Here is a 16,293-nt window from a genome sequence, read left to right as displayed (position 1 = left end):
CCATTCATGGTGATTTTTAACCATCTGTTCAGAAAATTTAAAATTTTCCGTGGAATCATAAAACTGTGGATAGAATATTATCCAATCTATGAATATTTTCCTTTATGATTTCTGACTATATTGCTATCCTTGAAGGTGGCCACAGCTCAATGTTATGGATTTATTCACTTTATATTTTCTTCTCAGGTTTTGTTAACATTTAAATATTTAATCCGTATAGGATTTACTTAGATGTATTTTTTTTCTAAATGGCTAATCAGCAGCTCCAACATCATTTTGTGGATAAGCCATCTTTTCCCTGCTGATTTAAAATGTCATCTTTTCATACTAAATTTCTGCTGGAATTTACTCCTGGATCTTCTGTCTAGCCCTTTTAGAATATAACACTACCTTAATTACTGTCCTGTTATGCTCTTCTCTCTAGGTAAGTTAACTCCTCCTCACTTTGTGGTCATTTTAATGATTGTATAATAGGCCATCACACACATGTACCTTAATTTTTGAACCAATCCCCTCCTACTAGGCATTTGGTAAATTTCCTATTTTTTCCATACTATACAATGTGTAGTTTGGGGCTAAATTAAATGAATTCTATGCCTCGGTGGCTCAAGTTGTGCAAATTATCCATTTACCATTTTCTTTGAATTATTTTTAAAATGGCAATACGCGTTGTTGGTCTTGATTGTGGGATAATTGATAAAATCTGTCCGCTGGAGAAAGAAGATATACAGATTGCCAACAAACACATGAAAGAATGCTCAACATCATTAATCATTAGAGAAATGCAAATCTAAACTACAATGAGATATCATCTCACACCGGTCAGAATGGCCATCATCAAAAAATCTAGAAACAATAAATGCTGGAGAGGGTGTGCAGAAAAGGGAACACTCTTGCACTGTTGGTGGGAATGTAAATTGATACAGCCACTATGGAGAACAGTATGGAGGTTCCTTAAAAAACTAAAAATAGAACTACCATACAACCCAGCAATCCCACTACTGGGCATACACCCTGAGAAAACCATAATTCAAAAAGAGTCATGTACCAAAATGTTCATTGCAGCTCTATTTACAATAGCCAGGACATGGAAGCAACCTAAGTGTCCACTGACAGATGAATGGGTACATAAGATGTGGCACATATATACAATGGAATATTACTCAGCCATAAAAAGAAATGAAATTGAGTTATTTGTAGTGAGGTGGATGGAGTTAGAATCTGTCATACAGCGTGAAGTAAGTCAGAAAGAGAAAAACAAATACAGTATGCTAACACATATATACAGAATCTAAGGGGGAAAAAAAAGGTCATGAAGAACCTAGTGGTAAGATGGGAATAAAGACACAGACCTACTAGAGAATGGACTTGAGGATATGGGGAGGGGGAAGGGTAAGCTGTGACAAAGTGAGAGAGTGGCATGGACATATATACACTACCAAATGTAAAATAGATAGCTAGTGGGAAGCAGCCGCATAGCACAGGGAGATCAGCTCGGTGCTTTGTGACCACCTAGAGGGTTGGGAGAGGGAGGGTGGGAGGAAGGGAGATGCAAGAGGGAAGAGATATGGGAACATATGTATATGTATAACTGATTCACTTTGTTATAAAGCAGAAACTAACACACCATTGTAAGGCAATTATACTCCAATAAAGATGTTTAAAAAAAAAAAATCTGTCCGCTGGGGTTTAAGAATACCCAGGCGAGACTTCCGAGCGACACCAGGGGGCGCAGTTTCCAAGCTCCGCCTCAGCCACATCCGGGTTCAACCGCAAGTTCTGACCGAGAGCAAGCGGAACCTTTCTTCCGCGCCTCCAATTAAGTTGCGCGGCGGTGACTATTTAGGCCACCGCGCACTGCTCTCTCACTGCGCACGGGTACAGCAGTTTGTCGGACCAAGCGAACGCGCGCGTGAGGGTTGTTTGCTCCTTCCTTCGTCGTGAACAGCATGGACGTGCTTGCGGAGGAGTTTGGGAACTTGACCCCGGAGCAGCTGGCTGCGCCGATCCCGACTGTAGAGGTGAGGGCAGGGCACGCGGCGAGCGGAAGAGAGGCTGGGATGCGTCCCCGGGAGGCGTTGCCCCGAGAGCTGTGGCAGCGGAGGGGGGCGGGCCGCGTCTTCCGCGCATGCTCAGGACTCCGCGCGTGCTCGGGGCTCCGCGCGCGAGTCCTCTCCAGAGCCGGCCACCGCTTGTGCGTGCAGGGGTCAAGCTCAGGGGAGATGTCTACCGCCGCGCAGACCCGGTGGCCCCGCGCACGGCTCTCGGGTTGGAAGCATTCTAGTGTTCGTGTGTTGTCAGGACTGACTCTCGCCCACCTTGGGGGACATATTGCATCTTTGACGGCTTATAAAGGGATAATGAGGTCTAGGGAGCTTAGGCCACTTTGGTGAGGTCCCACAGCTGGCTATGGTGGGAAAACCAGATCGTCTGAATCCCAGGCTAGTAATTTCTCCTTTTCACCGGGAACTCAAGTTTGGGCTGCAGGAGTATTTTAAACGCCGAGAAGATTTACTCCAAATTTTGCCTAGGTGTTTTCGGGGGAGTAGCCCCGTAGCTTTCATCAGATTCTCAGAAGTTAAGGATAACTGCCCTACAGTGAGCTGCCTAATGAAGTTCAGATGTTGACGTAATTTTATTTTCTGGAAAGGTACATATAACTTCTCTGGGCCTCAAAATCTTAGTTGGTATGGGATGGGAAGTGGAAAAATAGTCAAGGGAGAGATTCAGGTAGAGGGAACAGGACACTGGAAGCCTAGAGGCAAGACCATCTGTTTTTAAGGAATTAAATCCAGTAGTACTGGAGTGAAGAAAAGTAGAGGAGAGATTAAGGGTGACAGATAAGGGTCCTGATTATGAAAGGTTTTGTTAGACATCTAAAGGAGGCCTGGGATGCCATTGACAAGTTTAAGGAGGAGAATGGCCGACAGGATCAGTAAATCTATTTCTTTAATAATTATTCGGCAAATAAAGGAATTACAATCAGTCTGTTAGATTCAATCTGTGCGTGCCTGCAATACACTGCTGATCTTCATTGGGCAATACTGGATTTTTAACTTTTTTTTTTTTTATATTGGAGTATAGTTGATCTGAATTTTTAGCTCTTGAACAGCTATTTAAGAGCCAGCATTTACTGAGCACGTATGTGCCAGCTCTGTTCAAGCCTAACGAGCATTATGTTATTTAATCATCTGAAGCAAGTAATATTTTTGCCCCATTTTGCCAGTGAAGATTTTTAAGGCCCAGAGAGGTTAAGTAACTCACCCAGTTTCAGAAGGCTGTTAAATGGCTGATCTGTATTTTGGACCCTGGCAGTCAGACTCCAGAGCCCTCATCCTTAACTGCTGACTGGACTGCTTCTCCAGAGAGCTGAAGGAATAAGCCTAAAGGATTTCTGTTTCTTGTCTGAATTTGCACAGCTGTGAAGGGACCAGTACTACATTTCCAGTCTTCTGATTCAGGAATAACAGTTCCTTTTCCTGGTCCTCTGCATCCAATCCACCGTCCCATCTTAAGGGCCCCCAACTACAAAATGTACTCAATTCTGAAACTTCATTTCTCCTGTTCTCCAAGTCTGAACAACTGTCATCTCTTATTTCCTAGGCTTCTGACTTGTCCCATTCCAACAGTCTGTTCTCTGCTCTGTAGCCGGAGCCATCAGTTTAAACAGGCAGATATGATCACGTTGCTCCCTTGGTTAAAATTCTTCAGTCTGCCCTTTGCTCTCAGGGCAAAATCTAAAGTCCTTACCATATTTATATGAGTCCTTTTCTCATTCTGGCCACTGCTTACTTCTCTAACCTGTTTCTCCCCACCCACCCCACCCCCACCGCCAGATCTCCTCAAGATCTTTCTACTCTCCTCATATAGTCTTCTCTGATCTTTCTCGCATTCTTCTTTTTAGATTTACGTACAGTAAGATGCATGAGTACTAAGTGTTCATTTACATTAATTTTGACAGTTATGTATACCCAAATAACCAGCACCCCATACAAGATATAGAACATTTTCAGCATCCCACAAAGTTCCCTTTTCAGCCTGTGCCCTACCACACCTTTTGATTTCTATCATCATAGATGAGTTTTGCCAGACTCAACTTCTTTTTTTTTTTTAAGATTTGACTTTTTTTAGGGTAGTTTTAGGTTCATAGCAAAATTGAGAGGATGGTATAGAGATTTTCTACATACCCCCTGCCCCCACCTACCTTTTTTCTTGAAAAATGTTTTTACTTTTTCCAGATTGTCTGCCTCCCTCTCAGGCCATTCCTCAGTCTTCTTTGCTAGATGTGCTTTCTGCTCCTCATCTCTAAATGTTGGAGTGTTTTTGATCTCACTTCATGGAACTCTTCTCCACCTATATACTCTGTAGGTGATTTCATCTGTTACACGGCTTAAACTACCATCCATTTGCTGACCTCTCGCTGATTTAGATGTCCAGGCCACTCTCTTCCCAAGTTCCAGACCTATATTTGTTGTCTGTTTGGCATCTCCAATTAGACAAATGGATATTTCAAACTTAACATGCCCCCAACCGAACTCCTGATGACCCCTGCACACCTAAACCTGCTGCTCTGACAGCATCCAGAAATCCAGCATCCTCCTCATCTCCAGAAATGGCAGCTCTAAGGTGTCAGTCTCAACTCCTCTTTCTCTCAGAGTCTCCATCTAATCTACTGTCAAGTCCTGTTGGCTCTAACTTCACATTGAGTTTCCTAGCCAACAGTTTCTCACTATCCATATTGTTATCAGCCTGGAGTATTGCAGTGAACTCCTAAATGATCTCCCTCCTTCTAACCTTGCCTGTTCTCACCCCAGCAGCTAGAGTGATCCAGTTAAAATGAGTCACATCATCTTGTCACTCTTTTGCTCAGAACCTTCCAATGCTTCTCCTGTTACTCAAAGTAAAAAAGTTTACAGTTCTTGGAAAGTCTTACATGATCCTGGGGCCCTTACTCAGAAACTGTATTCTTACTTAACACTCAGTTCTAACCGTTTGTCAGATTTCCCATTAGCAGATTAGATACCATTCATGAAGAGTCTTATCATGGTAGGCTGTTTACGACCTCAGGAAGGTGTGAAGAGCAGGCCTAAGAACTCAAGAAGTGTGGCAGTTTGCAGCCATTTAAAGTAGGATGTGGACACCATGTGATATCCTTCTGCAGCCTGAGCTCTGACCAGGCACTAGTTGAGAGAAAATAGGGGGGAGAAAGAACTCCCTTTGGGTTGAGAGACCTGGCTTCCACACCAGACTCTCTGAAACTTACTCACCCTTCCTCAAACTGGCGAACCGTGCTTACTCAGGAAGTGTCATGAGAATAAAATAAAGATGAAAAGTACTTGGAATCTTGAGTCACCAAGAAGAGATTAAAGTATATTCTATTTAAGAAATCTGTGGTTTATATATACTTGTGTGTGTACATGTTTGTATACATGTACACACACAGCACGTATATGATTTCCATAAAAGTGGTTGCAGTGTAAAAATTGTTCTTTTTGTTTTCATTTACTTTCTTTTGCTTACTGTGATGAAGTGAGTCATTTTGGGTACATTAAAATAACTTCTCATGAAAATATTGTGATTGCTAGCACAGAGTTCTGATACTTTTATTGTTCTGATTCACAGGAAAAATGGCGGCTGCTTCCAGCATTTTTAAAGGTAATTAATATTTAATAATAATTAGTTGTTTTTCCAATGAAGAGTCAAGAAATAAGCCTTTTTTAAAATTAAATTTTTTTCACCAACATTTTTTGACTTTATACCACTGTGTGCTTTTCTAGGTTTTAGAAATACAGGAAATTATAAGGCAGTATCCCTGTCTATAAAATACTAGTTAGGGGATTGCTAATCTAATTTTAGAGATGGGAAGTAGTATACATTGTAGCATGGCACATGAATAATACAAACCAAAGTGCTGTTGGCAAGGGTGATGCCACAAGTGGTCAGAGAGGGCCTCCCAAAGGAGGTGAGATGTAAGCCACATCTTAAGAGGAAAGGAATTAACTAAGCTGAAAGGTAGGATGCAGGGAGCATGGCTTAATAAAAGTGCTCAAGAGGAGCCTCCACGGGGTCTATAGGAAACAGAGTCCAGTCTGCTTGGCTGGAACGGGTGAGTGGCTAGACAGAGGAACTACGGATTATAAGTTCCTATCATTATTGAATTTCAGTTTTAAAGAGCTTATGCTGAGTAGTAGCAGGTTCCACAATGATAGACCACTTGACACACAGTAGGATGGTTATAGGCAAAAAAAGAAAGACAGTAGCAAGTGTTGATGAGGATGTGGAGCAATCAGAACCCTAACGCTCTACTGATGGGAATGTAAAATGTTGCAGCCGCTTTGGAAAACAGCCTGGCAGTTCATCAAATGGTTAAACATAGTTACTGTCTGATCCTTCGATTCCACTTCTAGGTATTTACTCAAGATAAATGAAGACATATGTCCATGCAAAAACTTGTACACAGATGTTCATAGCAGCATTATTCATAATAGCCAAAAAGTGTAAACAACTCACATGAACATCAGCTGATGGATGGATAAATAAAATATGGTATATCCATACAATGGAATATTATTTGGCAATAAAAAGAGATCAAGTGCTGACATATGCTACAACATGGATGAATCTTGGAAGCATCTCGCTAAGTGAAAGAATGAAGACTTGAAAAATGAGTAGAGTTTTGTCCAACTTAGTTTTCTGTTAATAGGCAGAGGGGAGAGTGCTGGGAGATGAAGCTGGGAAGCTGTCAGGGCCAGATTTCTGACCAGATTTTATGGTTAAGGAATTTGATGTGAAGGATTTTGGCTTTTCTTCTAACAGCAACAGGAAGCTCTTGAAGAAGTTTTAAGTAACCAAAAATGAAATAAAATGATAGTAAGGTCAAGGGAAGTTTTTTTGTTGTTGTTGTTTTTAATTATGACTTTTTTCTTTTTCAAAGGGAACTATATATATATATATATATATATATATATATATATATATATACACACACACACATAAGCAGAGGAGAAGGGGTAGGATTTATGATTCAAAAAAGAGGAGACAGTTGGTGGTATGTGGTCCAAGAAGAGGTTGTCTACTACATATTGGCGTTTTCCATTGGCACTTGCCATCTACCTCTACAAGGATTAAATCATGTGCTACTGCAGCTGCTGACTTTCAACACCCCCTGAAAGGAGTTCAGGTGGAGAGCAGAAATGAGGCACTGTGTGCTCTGGGAAAAACTGGCAAAACAGGTCTTCAGAGAGTTAGATATATATTTTTAAAAATTTATTTTATTTATTTTTATTTTTGGCTGTGTTGGGTCTTCGTTGCTGTGCATGGGGTTTCTCTAGTTGTGGTGAGCAGGGGCTACTCTTTGTTGCGGTGCACGGGCTTCTCACTGTGGTGTCTTCTCTTGTTGCGGAGCACGGGCTCTAGGCACACGGGCTTCAGTAGTTGTGGCTCACGGGCTTAGTTCCTCCGCGGCATGTGGGATCTTCCTGGACCAGGGATCGAACCCGTGTTGTCTGCATTGGCAGGCGGATTCTTAACCACTGCACCACCAGGGAAGCCCGATAGTTAGATATTTTCAGGAGCCAATTTTATGAGCCCAATTCTTGTATCTCCTCATATCTAGAAAAGCACTAAAATCCTTCATGGTGACGTCTGCTCCTCGTGACTAGCAGTAACCTTCACGAGACTAGGAGAAACCTTCTGTAAAAAATATGTGCTTGATTGCATGTATTCCCCCTTCACCAAAATCACATATATACTGACCTTCCCCCCTGCGTCTTTGGAGCAGTTTCTCAGAGCTATCTGGGATGCTGTCTCCCGGCTGCAGTCCTCATTTTGCCCCAAATAAAACTTAACTTGCAATTCTCATGTTGTGCATTTTTTTTAAGTCGACAGTTACTATGGCAACCATGAAGGGACTCGAACCTTCAATCTTCTGAACTGTCGACTAGAATATTAGTGCTTAGATGGCAGGTGCCAATGGAAAATGCCACTTTGTAGTTGACAAGGTAGAGAACTTAACAGAGACATGAGACTACAGCTATTTCATTCATTTAAAGTTGGGGTTCTCTTTTACTCAGACCACCTTGAAATATACTTGTCCAAGAACAAAAATATAAAGATTTTTAATACGTAACTGAAGACAGGAACTTGAAGCTTGTGAGGCTGCAGTGCTGTGGGCAGGTAGAATCAAGACTTGGAACGTTAGGTTGGGGTGACAGCAGTGAAGAGGGACTCATGTAAGTCCCTCTTAGTTTTGCACAAGTACCAAATGGGGTGTGCTTGACTTAATAGCATTCTTTTGTGAACATAAAAATTACCTTTTGAGTTTTAGTTGATCAGCCTGTAATGTGACCTTGTTTTTTAATAGCAGTGGTAAACTATCCAGAATGAGGGAGGTACGTAGTAGCCCCACTGTACACTGGTCAGACTGTGGAGGATTGTCGGTGAGTTCAGGGCATCCATGTGATGACAAAGTGGAGCCCACTCAGGAGCAGTTCATGGGCTGCTGAAGGGTCTGGAAGGCATGCCTGCGAGGAATAGTGGAAGTGCCTGTTCAGCCTGGAAGTGAGAACATGAAAGAGTGATGTGACAACTAAACAGACTGTGGTAGAGCAGGCATTTTCTCCAGAAAAGACAGTTAAGCCCAAGGGGTGGAAACTGGGGGAAGGCAGACTGCAGATCATTATAAGGGTGAATTTTTCCCCTAACAATCAGGACTATTTCATAATAGGATGGCTGCTTTGTAAGCCAGTGAGATCCTGAATAAGGAGGTGGAATTAAAGCAAAGGCCCTGTGATTATCTGTTGAGAGTGTTCTAGAAGTGTTGAACTAATTGTGTTTGAAGATTAATGTAAAAAGATGAATATATTACAGTCCTTTAAATCCTAAGACTGGATTCTATATGTTTATCATTTCAGTGTTTTTCATAGCGCTTTGTTGCAGCCATACTGACTTCTGAGATGAAAGGAAGTCTCTGCCAGCTGATCGATCTTAGGTCCCTGATGTTCACTCTGCTTCCAATTTTAAATGCCATTATTTTTGGTTTTCTTAATAGAGATCCTTGTTTTTTCCCTTCATTCTTCTAAAAGTGATGTGAAAGACAGATATGTGGAAATCATAAAACTGCTTACATAGGAGCAAGACAAGAAAGAAAATAGACGTTGTTTGAGGGTTGAAGAGATGATGCTCAACTGCTGTATTTTTTCTTGGATTTTTTTTGTAAATTCAAAGCATGTAGAGAAAATCCTGCCTTATTTGTTAGCTCATGGGGAGTCATTAGGTATATTCAGGTACTCATATCTTGAATTCCAAAGGTCAGATTGTTTTTCAGGGAGGAAAATTTGATGGTGTTCTAGTAAGATGGAGGAGAAATGGAATGAGGACACATAATTGTAAAGCTTTGCTAAGTAAAATTCATGGATTTCTTTTCTCACTTTGGTTTTGAGGAAAATTTATGGATCAGGTGAGATCCATTGTGTAATCTGCTATTTTGTTGCTAACCTACTTTTTACTTTTTATCTGTTTAGGTGAAAGGCCTTGTGAAACAGCATATAGATTCATTTAACTATTTCATTAATGTAGAGGTAAGGATCAGATCTTGGAAAAGGATATGGTTAAGAATTAACTGGAAGCCAGAGTCTTTCCTCATGTTACTCTTTCCCCTGCAGATAAAGAAAATAATGAAAGCCAATGAAAAGGTTACGAGTGATGCTGACCCCATGTGGTACTTAAAGTAAGGAATCAACTACTCTTAATTTGCTATTTTGATTATGTCTAACATTTTTTTGTAGTGAATGTAGTTGCTGTCAAGACTCTTAACATAATTCTCCTTTTATCTGTTTAAAAGGAAGATATTTATCAAATGCTTAATTTTTAATTGGTAAGCTAAGGATAACAGGTAGTTATGAGTGAAAAGTTACTGAGGGGCTTCCCTGGTGGCGCAGTGGTTGAGAATCTGCCTGCCAATGCAGGGGACACGGGTTCGAGCCCTGGTCTGGGAAGATCCCACATGCCGCGGAGCGACTAGGCCCGTGAGCCACAGTTGCTGAGCCTGCGCGTCTGGAGCCTGTGCTCCGCAACAAGAGAGGCCACGATAGTGAGAGGCCCGCGCACCGCGATGAAGAGTGGCCCCCACTTGCCGCAACTAGAGAAAGCCCTCGCACAGCAACGAAGACCCAACACAGCCATAAATAAATAAATAAAATTAAAAAAAAAAAAAGTTACTGAAACTATTAGGTTTAAACTTTTTTAAAAACAATTTTAGAGGAAAATTACAAAAATAGGACAAGGAGTTCCCATGTTACACTTCACCCAGTTTATACTGATATTAACATCTTACGTAGCCATAGCATAATTAGCACTGATACAATACTGTTGACTAATCTACAAATCTTAGTTTTCCCACTAATGTCCTTTTCTGGTCCAGGATTCAATCCAGGACCTGCATTATGTTCATATGTCATATGTCTCCTTCATCCTCTCCAATCTATGACAGTTCCTCAAACTCTCTTGGTCTTTCATGACCTTGACACTTTTGAAGAATTCTGGTCAGTCGTTTTGTAGAAAGTTCTTGATTTGGGTTTGTACGGTATTTGCTCATGGCTACATTGGGTTATGCCTTTTTGGCCAGAATACCACAGAAGCGATGCTTCGTGTCATTCTCACTGTACCATATCAGGGGGTACAGATGTCAATATATTTAACGGCTGGTGATTTTAACTTTGTTCACTTGATTAAGATGGTATCTTCCAGGTTTCTCCACTGTAAAGTTACCAATTTTTCCTTCAGTAATTAATCACTATCTTATAAGGTGATCCTTCGAGACTATGCGAATATCTTATTTCTCATTGCACTTTACCCACTACTTTTAGCATGCATTGATGATTGTTGTAGCAATTACCTACAACAGTAATTGCTGTGGTGTTTACCTGTTGGCAAGTCTCTATTTCCATCATTCTTTCTACATTAATGTTAGAATTCTACTGTGAGGAAGAGCTTTTTCTTCCCCTCATTTACTCTCTATCCGTAATTTTATTTATATCAATATGAACTCATGGATGTTTATTTTATTCTATGCATCATAATCCAGTACTATCATTGTTTTATTTCTCACATGGTCCCAGATTTGGCCATAGGGAGATTCATCAAGTTGACTGCTGCATCCTTTCAACATGCCCCTGTGAATTTTCGAGCCCTCCTTTACTTTCTGGTACCATGAGATGTGGTTCATCTTGTATTTTTCCTGTCCCAGCCTGGAATCAATCATTTCTCCAAGGAGCTTAAGTCTCTTTTATTGGAGAGTAGTGTTTAGACACCAAGATATGGGTACTGAAGTCTCAGTAGACAGAGCTATATTTACTTATTTATTCAGTCCTAGGATATACATAAAGTAGTTTCAGAATTGTTAATTCATCACTCTGTGAGAATAAAATTTACTAATATTTGTATACTGCTTTTCTGTCTTTGCTGTATCCAATCAAAATACTGTTTTCTAAAGTTACTCAGGTTAGTTATTTTCTTTGTTACCTGTTCAGTGCCGTTATATTATTCATTTGTAGTGCAGTAAGGTTTGTATTCCATTTTGGGTATGTGAGACATTATTATGGTTGTAAAAGTTAGACCCATAGAAAAAAGTCTATTCAGGAAATTGTCCCTCCCCTTCCAGGTCTTCCCACCCTGTTCCCAGTGCTCCCTGTAGGTAATCAGTCTCATTAGTTTCTGCTTTCTTCTTCCTGTTTCTTCTGCACAAATGAGCACATATATTTTTTCCTCTTATATCCTTTCCTGTGAGAATGGTAGCGTACTATAGCTACTCTTTTGCATTTGCTTTTTTCCTTAAGTATCATTTGTAGGGAGCTATAGTTTCAATATTTTTGTAAAGAGATTTACAGTATTTTTTTTTAAAGATAACTTGATAGCATTTTCTCTCCTTTGTAAACTGTGTGTTCTGTGACTTTAAGATCTCCAATTATAATTTTTTAATTTGTCATCCTCTGCAAGATAAGCATTTGTCAAAGGGCAATCTTGTATTCAGGAGGAAAATAGCTTGATTGTTTATATGTTCTTTGAAGAACTGTAATTGGTTCTGGAATAACTTGCTTTTCAGATATCTTAATATCTATGTCGGGCTTCCTGATGTTGAAGAAAGCTTCAATGTAACTAGACCAGTGTCCCCTCATGAGGTAATTATCAACCTTAATTTAATTGGATTTGTTTGGTTTAACTGGAAGAGTCAGTGCCCTTAAAATATATTCTTAAAAAATGATTTAAAAATGGGAAAAAATCTCTTATGAGACAAGATAACCAAAATAAATAAGCACCTGTATAATATCATATTATATTAGGAAACAGTTTTGTACTAGTTGGTTTATTATTTAATCCTAGTTAACTTGCACTGTTAGGTCACTGTGTCTTATTTATGTCCTGTTTCTGAGTTTTTTCATGGTCTCTCCACCCCCCATCCTTGCTGACCACTGGTGTCTGGTGCAGTGTGCTGTTCACTGCAGGGGTTTCTCGCTTAGCACGTATCTTGAGGGTCAGCAGGCCTTGCATTTGCAGAGGGACTGAGGACAAGGATCTCACAGTCTAGCAGAAGAGGCAGAGGAGAAGAAAATGTAAATGTCAGGGTTTTAAAAGAGCTACAGACAACGGCTTTTAGAACAGGCCTGTTTATTGGCTTTTAACGGATTCTAGATTTCTCTTCAAGTTCTTCCACTTAGTGTCCATAATTGGGCACTGATTCAGGAAGGAAAATGATTTTTGTAGATTTTTCTGGTTTGTGTTAATGTAAAGCTAAAATAGCAATTAGGGAACATAGCACAGGAATCTTTAGTAAAGAACAAGTAAGGTGTTAGAATGCTATGGTTGTTGTCTAAGCAAGGTGAAACAGGAAGTGTGATCAAGTAACCAGATATTTTATATAGGTAATTTTGGTATTAATCACCGAGTATTGATTGAACATTTATTTTGTGCTGCAAAATTGGGAGATACAAAAGAAATAAGACATAATATCTTTGCTCAAGTTCATACTCTTGTGGATTAAAATAACAAAACAAATGAAACAGAGACACCAGGGTTTGCAGCCTAGATGGTAGGTAAGGCAAATATGTGACGTTGGATTGAACAGGGAGTAGTGAGGACTGGATGTTGGAAACTGTGTGCCCCGATTTGGCTTTCCCCACCTCCGCTTTCCATTTGGCTAGAACTTTCCAATTTTTCAAGAACTAAACAGCCAATTAACAATTTCCAAGTCACCTTCTAAACTAGTATATTACTGGGTTCAGAGAAGGGAGAAGACGAAGAATTCGAAGTAGTTCAAGAAGGCTGAAGCCACAATTGTCATTATAATAATTATTCCTGATGTTGAAGAAAACACATGGGTATTACTGCAATTAGAGAAGGAGGGTGCAAAGATTTCTTGGAGGGATATTGACTCTTAGAGAGATGGGGAGCGTGGGAGAGCAGGTGGGTGGGCAGTCATGGGACCCACAGCAGGACTGGGGGTGCAGGTACTGCAGGCTCTACCCACACAGCCCTATTCCTGTTGATAAGAGAGAGTTCGAGGGGGACAGAGGGGGCCCCAGAAGTAGTTTGGGGCCCCATGTTTACCACTTCTGTCAAATTTCATTTCCATTTGAAGGGTTGAGTTTGTTAAGACCCATGAATGTCTGCCTATCATTGGTGTTACATTAGTTTTATTAACAAAAACAAGATAATATTTATATAGTACTCTGTACCAGGCACCATTCTAAAAATATATACTCATACTCTTGGGAATTAAAATTATTCACATTCCCATTTTACATATGAGGAGACTGAGATGCAGAAAGGTTATTTAAAACTTAATTGGTAGAGCCAGGATTTGAGCACAGAAGATAGAGTCCACACTCCGATCACCGTGCCACGCTACCTTTGGTCAGGCCTGCAGGAGGCTTGATATAATTAAATGTAAGGTAATATACTGGTCAATAATAGGACTATATAATATTTTTAAATCCTAGGCACTGTTAGGCTAGAAAAAGTTTGTATCTGTCTTTGGTGCAGTAAAAGCCAGAGAGAGGATTCAGCATCATGAATTGTATGGTTGAGGTTCAGAGAAATTCTCTTTTTGAGACTGCAAGGCACCTGATGACCATCAATATAATGGAGAAGTCATCGGAAGATTTTGATGGGGTTTCCTGATCATGGCCCAGGCAAGGGCTTCTCTTAGTGAGTCATCACCACGTGAAAGTAAAGCGCGCACCAACAATTTCTGAAGTTCCACAAGTGACTCAGAAATTGTTAGAATGATGTGTTGAGTGATTCATGCTCTGACATATCCCTTGGAAAGGAATTTTGTGGTATAGTTTAGTTTGTTTGGAGAATAAAAGGAAATATAGTTTAGTTCTTTTAGTTTGTGCATGTACATACTTTAGTTATTATTATACTGGTTGTTAACTATTTTGAATAAGCCAGCCACATTGATGACTTTCCAAGGACCCAGTTTGCAAAGGATGATCTGATGGCTTCAAAGATAGGGGAGCAGACTGGTGATGGCATCAGATCAGTGAGAAGAAAATCAGTACCAGATTTATTGTCCCATTTCTGGGCTGGCAGGGGTGGGGATGCTGTGGCAATGTCTAGATCCATGGCTGGCATCGTCCCCTCATGGAGAAGGTAAGCTTGTACCTCCCAGTGCCCTTAAGGCAGCACAGGGGGCAGCTGTGTTCCATGGAGGGATCAGAGTCCAGCATGGGCCATACTGCTACTCGAGAAGAGCTCTTTGAGGCTGCCAGGATCCTTTCTTTTCCAGAGAGGAGCCGTGATTGTCTGATTCTCTTTCAGTGCCGGTTGCGGGACATGACATACTCCGCCCCCATCACAGTGGATATTGAATACACCCGAGGCAGCCAGAGGATCATCCGCAACGCCTTACCCATTGGCAGGTGAGGACTGACACCTCCTGGAGCCTCGCTGCCAGCATTGCGGCCCCGTGAGGTGACCGCGAGCAAGTACTAATGCTCTTCTCGCCCTGTTTCCTCATCTGAAAAATGGGGGAGATGGAGCCTACTTCACGGGGTTATTTTATGGGTCCAGTGAGTCAGCACATGTAAAGCACTTGGAGCAGCGTCCATCACGTTGTTGTGGTTGTTATATTTAAATTGTGAAACCTTTTCTATAAAGTTAAGGAAATTGCTTCCATTTCCTCCTGTAATTCCAGGCTGTTAGGGAAACATTGGGTAAGATGGCATTTCACTGAACTCTCCTGGGCTGGTCTTCTTGGTGGATTCTTACATATTTTGAATTTTCCTGGAAGAATGAGTGTTTATAGCAGTATTTAAGGCAGAAGTTATTTATTTGCGCAGAACAAGTTTGGAAATAATAGATAGCATCAGCTAGCATTTTTGCTGCCTCCTTTTCCTAATTAGGGAAATATATTGATTCTCCTATAGAAATGGACAAAATCCACAGTATTTAATAATGAGTTTAATAATGATGTTGGACTTTAAACTTAGTGCAAATAATTACCGCTCAAGTGTTCTGCCCCCCTTCAAAAGTGCTAAGAGTTTAATAAACATCCATTTGTTCATTAAATATGCACCAGCTAACTGTCATTGTCTGCACTCTGCTGGGTCCTCAGGTAAGTAGAAGACGCTTAAGACATCGCTTGTTTGGCTACATTCTCCTCATTCTTCACTTAGGAAAAGAAGTAGGGGTATTAAAATGTTAATCTTTGTCTTAGCATGACTGTTTATCAGTGTTAAGATTAGAGCTTCTCTCTTTCTTATAAATGGACCATACTTGTGTCCAGTTAAATCTTGGACTGTTGCTAAATGATTATCCAGTTTGAGTATTGTGAAAGAAAGGCAGGAGATACTGGAGCAAACCAGAAATACATTTAAGGTTTAGATCCTGGGTTAAAGAGGGGCAGGGAAGGATGGGCATGTAACTGGTATTTGTTGAATACCTACCAGGTGCCAGGTCCTGTGATAGGTGATTTCATTTGTTAGTCCTGCATTCCGACCTCTGTTAATTAGACTGCTCATATCAGGTACTACCATAATTGGAAACATTATCTCATTTAATTGTTTTTTTGAACTAAAAAGTTTTTAGTTTAATCCAAATAATATTTATACTTGGTAGCAAATCAAATAGTACATAAGAACATTTGATACAAAGCAGGAGTCTTCCTCCCTACCCTTCCTCATCCCTAGTCCCATTCCTGACCTTGTAACCAGTTCTGTTATTTCTTCTGGTTATTACATCCATAACTTTAAATGCTATGCTTATACCTTTTTTTCTTGCTACATCAATTTTAGA

At 40.5% G+C, this 16,293-nt stretch overlaps 1 protein-coding gene across 4 annotated transcripts in view; it reads left to right on the top strand.

Annotated features, from left to right (window-relative positions):
- Positions 1-1,767: 1,767 nt before the first annotated feature.
- Positions 1,768-16,293, top strand: part of POLR3B (RNA polymerase III subunit B) — a 122,235-nt gene continuing 107,709 nt past the window's right edge. For 2 of the 4 annotated variants that reach the window (XM_061206513.1, XM_061206517.1), the window contains exons 1-6: positions 1,768-2,021; positions 5,623-5,655; positions 9,522-9,578; positions 9,663-9,727; positions 12,101-12,176; positions 14,818-14,918. In XM_061206513.1, coding sequence (XP_061062496.1) covers positions 1,950-2,021; positions 5,623-5,655; positions 9,522-9,578; positions 9,663-9,727; positions 12,101-12,176; positions 14,818-14,918 — 404 coding nt within the window. In that variant the 5' untranslated portion in view covers positions 1,768-1,949. The remainder of the gene's footprint in view (positions 2,022-5,622; positions 5,656-9,521; positions 9,579-9,662; positions 9,728-12,100; positions 12,177-14,817; positions 14,919-16,293) is intronic. The other 2 variants (XM_061206514.1, XM_061206515.1) reach the window with 2 other exon arrangements.

The sequence above is a fragment of the Eubalaena glacialis genome, chromosome 11, assembly GCF_028564815.1.
Source record: "Eubalaena glacialis isolate mEubGla1 chromosome 11, mEubGla1.1.hap2.+ XY, whole genome shotgun sequence".
Lineage (NCBI taxonomy): Eukaryota > Metazoa > Chordata > Mammalia > Artiodactyla > Balaenidae > Eubalaena > Eubalaena glacialis.
Note: the sequence above shows the minus strand (reverse complement) of the source record. Positions and strands in the feature narration are given on the sequence as shown.